Genomic DNA, 8,288 nt, shown 5'->3' on the forward strand with positions numbered 1-8,288 from the left:
ATACTGCTGTGTAAACATAATGTAAGATTTAATAGAATAGATAGTAGATATTCTCACCAGTGTATTTCCAGAAACATTGGGAATTTGTTTATCGGTGAGAAGTAATGATGATATCAATATTGTTATTAATTTATAAAAACCAACGAGATCATTAAAAAACACAACACAATTTATATGAAATACAATCACTGATTTATACACATATAGCACGACGTTTCGTCAAGTATTCTCTTATCGTTATCAAGTAAAAATGATAAATTAATAAACTAAAAGGTTATATTTATATTCCTATAAAAAGAAACCATAAGACCTATGTTGTTACAATACAGAGTGATTGGTTCATTAACAAACAAAGTTTTAACACATAAACAACTAATAAGGTAATTGATAGGGGGTGAACCATAAATAGGTCTAAAAGCATATATTTATGTAATATGAATGTAAATAAAGTGATTTATATTCAATTTATAAAAATAAATTATTGTTATAAATCATGTTGTGTGAAATATGTGAACAGTCCAAATTAAAAGACAGTCGTTCATTCTACACGGTTTGAGTTTTAGTTTTAAATCATTATTTTGTCATTTGTGAATCAGCCATTTTTATTTATTTTCAAACTGTCTTTTTGTTTTGTTAATTACAAATGGCACCAGAAACCTTAGAATATACAACCCGCGTACTGTTTATAAAATGTTCCTTGTGTCTTACGTATAGCAAATTAGGATCCCATATTATCACAGCAAGATAACAACTTCACAATTGATGCACCAATATTGAATTCTAATTCGTGTCTTAATTTCAAATATTATAGAAATGTTTAGTCATGGATTTAGTTCCTCTATGTCTAACTCACCTGGTAGCCGCGAAGACTTTATATTGTGGTTTCTCGCCGTCCGCTACAGGTAACTGATATTTACAATCTAACGTTTCGGATTCCCATGCAAATATTGAATCATCACGAAAACAAGTTATAATAGTATTACTCATCGGCAGGAAAAAAACCTGAAAAACAGAATCAATTCATTTCAAAATACATTTATCATAGGAAATGAAATTTTAACGTCCTACTACTCTGCTCCGACTGGGCTGATGAAGAAGGGGACACGCCATATAGTGTGCTATGAGGGAAATTTTGCCCAGACAACGGCACTACGATCGGTTCTTATTTTAAGTTCCATCTGTCAGAGTTGTTTTATGTGCACACCAATGCGGACAATGGACCACAGTTTTTCGACCCATTCGAACGAATTAACGTTTTTCTTGTCTGGAAAAACAATATGGGGATACTCGGGAGAATGTTTCGGAATTGAATTTCTAAATCTCCAAAATAGTGGCAATCGAGTCTAATGGAGGATTTCCGGCTACAACTTATACATCGACTGCATAATGAAGTCACAATTCTACTCAGACAACCTTCGTTGTCAGAAGTGACAAAACTGTGACGGAACTGAATTTCGATCGACTTGATTGCAGTTCTGTCAGTTCGGAACGTTCGGGACTGACAATCCCAATAAAATGTTTTTATAAAGGGAGGAAACTCCTGTTTAGTCATACCTTCAATAATCCAATGTCTTCCTTATTTGTAAGTTTTTTCTGTAGTGTAAAATTCTCGAGATCCCAGAGTAAGGCTATCTCGGATGATGTTGATATTGCGTAACGTCCTGAAGCGTGGATCGATATGGAATGTATAGCTGTTTTATGGCCTCTCATTACAGCTATAATAGATTTACTATCTGAAATATTTAACAAGACTTGGTTATAATAGAATTACTATCTGAAATATATAACAATTGTAACATGGATAGGAAATCTTCCTTTGTTCTTTTTGTTGAATAAGCAGATTGTTTTCTCTCTAGTAGATTGGGTGGAGCTTAACCTTGCAATAACTAGACATGTTCGATGTTATTGCACTCTTTTGCTGGTTTACACTAGTTTTAGTAGAAATCATATAGAGAAGTGGGGTGGGTTTTCTGTGCAATAACAACAAGCATGTTGAACAGTTGGCAATGTTACAAGTCATTTATATCACGCTTCATTCGTTAACAGGTTTAACACCTCGACCTTTGGCCTCTGGTTAAACTGGTTAACTCATGAAAGCTGTGCTATAAATATAATGTAGATTTGTTTATCAACATCCTGCACACATACTATAATACAAAGTTTTATAAAGATATCCTGGATGGTTTATGAGATATGCTACAGATGACTAACTCGGAACAGAAGACAGAAGAAGCCCAATTCAATATACCTCTGTTAAATTGTCTTCATACAGTATTTAAAATGAATCAAATGTCAGATTCATATTATATTAAAAATACATTATGTAAGATTAGATAAAGAGCTGACAGTTCTTGTTATAATAGTTATATTTAGATAAAGAGCTGACAGTTCTCGTTATAATAGTTATATTTAGATAAAGAGCTGACAGTTCTCGTTATAATAGTTATATTTAGATAAAGAGCTGACAGTTCTTGTTATAATAGTTATATTTAGATAAAGAGCTGACAGTTCTTGTTATAGTAGTTATATTTAGATAAAGAGCTGACAGTTCTCGTTATAATAGTTATATTTAGATAAAGAGCTCACAGTTCTCGTTATAATAGTTATATTTAGATAAAGAGCTGACAGTTCTCGTTATAATAGTTATATTAAAGATACATTAGTTAAGAGTTTAATAAAGAGTTGGTCATTCTTGCTATAATAATTCAAAAATAGATGATAAAAAAAAGAAAATGTTGAAAATTTCATTTAAATTACTTCATTCTCAGCCAAGTTATCATTGTTTGTAGTTTTGACAAGATGTATGCACAGTGGTAACCAGGGCACTGGTATAATTGGAACTTAGCCTTGCTTTCCCATTTTTAAATTAAATTTTTAAATGGCGAACCGTTTTAATCTAGTTAAAATCTTGAATATTCGATGCCATCGAGAGTCGATTATGGTTTTGTTTTGTTAATAAATGTCTAATTAATAGTTTATATAACATTTCAGGCCTAAAGAAAGACCAACAATAGGCAGATTTAGATCTTGCATAATGTATGTTTAAAGATAGATTATGTAAGATTAGATAAAGACCTGACAGTTCTCACTATAACACCTAAAGTAAAGATGCACTATGTAAGATTTAGATAGAGAGCTGGTCGTTCTTGTTATAATGTTATATTAAACATGCATTACGTAAGATTTTTAGATACAGAGCTGGACCATTCTTGCTATAATAGTTTAAAAATTCAAAATTTTATTCAAATTCTGAGTTAAGTTATGACTGTTTAAATTTTTAAATCTGGGCCATTCGATGGTCTAGTGAGTTGATTTTAGGTTTGTCATGTGAAGTAATGTCTATACGATAATTTATATGAGATTTGAAGCCACAAAACGACCAACAATACACAGTTAAATGGAGAGTGAGAGAAATGGGGTTTAACGTCCACTCGACACAAACTAGGTCATTTCGGAACTAACACATGGTTCAACTTTATTTCTATAATTCGCTTGTGCGTAGGAGTCTTTAGCAGTGGGAGGAAACCGGAGGACCCGGAGAAAGAAAACCCACAAGATTTGACAGGTGACCCTACTCCTTTCACGTACAACTGGGGAATTGAAACCACGCCAGCTGACTCAATGACAGACCTTATGGTACAGCGTACACATGTTAACCATGCAGCCATCCAACCTCCCCCCTACAGTTAAAGAGGTCTAGGCAGGTAACTATAATTTATTGATAATGTTGGTCAGTTCGAATGTGTTTATATTTACCTGTGTCAAAACATTAATCAGTTTAATAAGATATTTACCTGTATCATAACACTGTAAGGTATAATCAGCTATTGCTACTAGAAACTCGGACGTTCTTACAGTATTAAAACATAAAGCTGTACATGGTACACCCATCTTCTCTACTAGATTAAACCTACAACAAATATCAACTTATATTATCTTCTCTACTAGATTAAACCTACAACAAATATCAACTTATATTATCTACTCTACTAGATTAAACCTACAACAAATATCAACTTATATCATCTTCTCTACTAAACTAAACCTGTAACAAATATCAACTTATATTATCTACTCTACTAGATTAAACCTACAACAAATATCAACTTATATCATCTTCTCTACTAGATTAAACCTACAACAAATATCAACTTATATTATCTACTCTACTAGATTAAACCTACAACAAATATCAACTTATATTATCTACTCTACTAGATTAAACCTACAACAAATATCAACTTATATTATCTACTCTACTAAACTAAACCTGTAACAAATATCAACTTATATTATCTACTCTACTAGATTAAACCTACAACAAATATCAACTTATATTATCTACTCTACTAGATTAAACCTACAACAAATATCAACTTATATCATCTTCTCTACTAGATTAAACCTACAACAAATATCAACTTATATTATCTACTCTACTAGATTAAACCTACAACAAATATCAACTTATATTATCTACTCTACTATATTAAACCTACAACAAATATCAACTTATATTATCTACTCTACTAAACTAAACCTGTAACAAAATATCAACAAATATCAACTTATATCATCTACTAGAGGATGTTTATAATTTATCATATGTCTGTAAATATTGAATAAAATTGAGCATTCCTTTTACAGATTGGGATTTCACAATATAATAAACCCTGCTTACATTACAAATTCTAAGCGTGCTAGGCACGGTACTGTTAATTTTTTCGAGGTGTGAACGGGTCAAACATAAGCATGCCGTACTGAGTACCGTGCCAATTTAGGCCACTGAAGTGAGGTGGTTTCGGCACGGTGCCAGGCATGACACGGTTAAATTTTCGTAGTGTAAATGCTATTCGATCTGAGAACGGTTCTCAGTACGTTTTATTCCACATGCGCCAAATGGACCTTGACCTTTTCCCCGCGAACTTTGAAAGTTCTGTCATCAGTTCTGTCAAAATGGCTGCCGAAACTAAATCAACCGCCATAATTGTTTTCATCCAGGTAATTTGCATAGGGACTGAAATTAACTTTTCTGCAAAGAGTTCCACATTTGGTGTGACTGCCACCGTTCCGAGACCGGTTATTTTAGAGTAATGTAAACGGGTCAGTTTTTTTAAATTTATCGCAGTCTGGTACCATATCGAGGACGACGCGCTTATCGCGGCCAAGTGTAAACAGAGCTTTAATTTAATTTAATTTACAAGGGATTCAAAGTCCACTAAATGACAATCAGAGTCTTTCAATACGTTTTATTCCACATGCGCCAAATGGACCTTGACCTTTTCCCCGCGAACTTTGAAAGTTCTGTCATCAGTTCTGTCAAAATGGCTGCCGAAACTAAATCAACCGCCATAATTGTTTTCATCCAGGTAATTTGCATAGGGACTGAAATTAACTTTTCTGCAAAGAGTTCCACATTTGGTGTGACTGCCACCGTTCCGAGACCGGTTATTTTAGAGTAATGTAAACGGGTCAGTTTTTTTAAATTTATCGCAGTCTGGTACCATATCGAGGACGACGCGCTTATCGCGGCCAAGTGTAAACAGAGCTTTAATTTAATTTAATTTACAAGGGATTCAAAGTCCACTAAATGACAATCAGAGTCTTTCAATGCACGGCCCCACGACCAATGACAATTAATGAAAGTAAATGTTTTGTAGATATTTCTTGCCTCATAGCGAAGCTGCCATGGTTCGAGATTATGACCATTTGTTACCGTTTCTTGGCTTCGCCTTCACACTTGTGCCTAGGTCCCACTGGGCATTTTATGCCTCAGGGATGTACTACCGATGGAAATTTACAAGCCATGGGATGCGTTGGAAACAGGTTCCACAGAGTTAAAGGAAAACTCTGGGGGCATCGTGTGAGCCACGTGGAACCATCAACAGGCCTCGGGTGAACTACGAAAAATTTCAAAGCTTGCATTGTCAAAAAAACAGGTTCATCAATTTCCATTTGCACATGTACATCACCGAGGCAAAAATTGTTGAATGGAACCTAGGCATTAGTGAACGTAAAGGTAAGAAGGAGCAAAGGGCAACAACGAAAATGTTTGTGAAATAATTACCAGTCTGTTTAATAAAATCTAGAATTATACCAACCTGTTTCGATCGAGATCAAACATGTAAATATGACCTTGATGATCACCTGCTAGAAATATATCACCTGTTTTATTAAAGGTAGCATGTAGAAATCGTACCGATCTACCAGGTGATGTCAGAGCTCCAGATATATTACTACTAATCTTAACCAATAACCTGAAACACATTTAGATATATTACTACTGACTGTCGACTATAGCATGTTTACAAGGTTTTAAACAAAAAGGGGATAACTCTGGAACGAAAAGTCATAGAATGCTGAATATAGATTGGGGTTGTCCCATCATGACCACAGTGCTTCACACCAAATTTGAAAAGAATCTGAGGGACAGGGTGACGAAATAATACGCCCACATTGAAATGGGATTTAATGTCCACTCGACACAAACCAGGTCATTTCAGGATTAACATGATACAAATTCATTTCATTAATTCACTTGCATATTGGGGGATTTTAACAGTGGGAGGAAACCAAATCTGGTCTTGTTTTGAGTGTAGTGTTATTTTGCCCGGGCAGTGACGCTACTGCCTACTCTTATATCGAATTCCAACTGTCAAGGGATCTTTTAAATCCACACCAATGTATACATGGGATCTTGGTTTATCATACCATCCTAAGGACTAGACAGCTGTCCTTGTCAGGCCCTCTGTATTGCACCACTGACAAGAGGAAACACGTCATAAAATCAGGATGAACTTTCTCAGCCAATGCAGGGATCGAACACACACCCTCCAGGCTAGTGAGCCAGTGTCTTACCCACTTAGCCACCATGGCTCCCACTATACATGTACAACAACAAAATTAACTTGAAACACATACACAGCAAATTGCAATGTGGCAAAACACAGTGGGTTCTTAGCGAAACATGGTGGATTCCAAAATCGCTTCGGAATCAAGCGAAAATTCACCGTGAAACCATAGCGATTTCCGAGTGATTTTTTTCGACGCGACGTTGTGAATTCGGTCCCAAAAATTTGGGACGAACTGTACATGTATGTTTGTCCTTAACCTGTCATATATTTGAATTTTTGGGCAGCAAATTTAATCAACGGGCGATAAATAATGAAGAGTCTTGTACTCACCCATTGTCACTGGACGGTACTGGCTTACGATGCCAGATCTTACCAGACGATTTCTTACATACATCCAGTGACTGCATGATGGCTGTTTAATTCTGATATCTAGTGTTATTTATATAACAAGTTTAACAAAATATACAAATATCTTCAACCTGAATTAAATAAGAGAGAAGGATTTAATATTTATAATAATAAGTAGATCTTAAAGTAACAAAAGTAGAAATTGTTTGACTCTAAATTGTGATCAGCTGTCTTACTTAGTTACTAACATGTTCATAATATATACTTAACAAACGAAATGAAATGAGGTTTAACGTCCTACTGTTCTGCTTTGACTGGGCTTATGAAGACGAGCATAAGCCATAGAGTGTGGTATGATGAGGGAAATTTTGCCTGGACAGCGGTGCTACAGCCTATGCTTATATCGAATTCCAACTGACAAGTGATCTTTTATGTGCATGCCAATGTGTACACAGGCCCTCAGAACGACTATACATGTACGTTGTCCCTTGCCAAGACCTCTGTACTGCACCACTGACAGGGGGGAAAACGATGCAAAGTCCTGATGAACTTTCTCGGCCAACACAACGATCGATCGAACTACGGACATGTTGTCAACAGTTTTAATTGGTATAATTATGCAGTTCACAGCATGTGAAATAGGTAGATGACAGTGTGAAGGTGATTGTGTGTATAATTCATAAATAAATGATTTCCTTTATATTCCATCTTTTTATTTCGAACCCAAAAAATTAACAATGAACAAAATTCTACACGAAGAATAGATGGTATTAGTTATGGACTGACTGATGATGTTGTTACGAGTTCAAGAAAGAAAAAAATAATAAACAAAAATATTTTATGTAAACAAACATTTTTAACAACTATTTGTGCACATTTATATCCTTATAAAACAAAATCACGATGAATAATCTGTCATCTAAATATTATCTCGATTTATCCTTGAAACTGAACAATTAAAAACTGTGAAATTTCATCGAGGAAGACGTGTGACAAATAAACATGTCAGAACACAACATCAAAAGAAATTGTTTCAATATGGCGCCTTTAACGACCTGTGACACCGACAAGTCACATGATCAACAA

The 8,288-nt window shown here is 34.7% G+C and overlaps 1 protein-coding gene across 2 annotated transcripts in view; it reads right to left on the reverse strand.

Annotated features, from left to right (window-relative positions):
* Positions 1–8,239, reverse strand: part of LOC126816886 (TBC1 domain family member 31) — a 39,733-nt gene extending 31,494 nt beyond the window's left edge. Inside the window, exons 1-6 of one of the 2 annotated variants that reach the window (XM_050543684.2) lie at positions 8,055–8,239; positions 7,185–7,333; positions 6,102–6,257; positions 3,795–3,910; positions 1,555–1,733; positions 854–1,002 (exon numbers count right to left, since the gene is read on the reverse strand). In XM_050543684.2, coding sequence (XP_050399641.1) covers positions 854–1,002; positions 1,555–1,733; positions 3,795–3,910; positions 6,102–6,257; positions 7,185–7,261 — 677 coding nt within the window. In that variant the 5' untranslated portion in view covers positions 7,262–7,333; positions 8,055–8,239. Of the gene's footprint in view, positions 1–853; positions 1,003–1,554; positions 1,734–3,794; positions 3,911–6,101; positions 6,258–7,184; positions 7,850–8,054 lie in introns of those variants that run through there. The other variant, XM_050543682.2, reaches the window with a different exon arrangement.
* Between the last annotated feature and the right edge of the window lie 49 nt (positions 8,240–8,288).

The sequence above is a fragment of the Patella vulgata genome, chromosome 3, assembly GCF_932274485.2.
Source record: "Patella vulgata chromosome 3, xgPatVulg1.2, whole genome shotgun sequence".
NCBI lineage: Eukaryota > Metazoa > Mollusca > Gastropoda > Patellidae > Patella > Patella vulgata.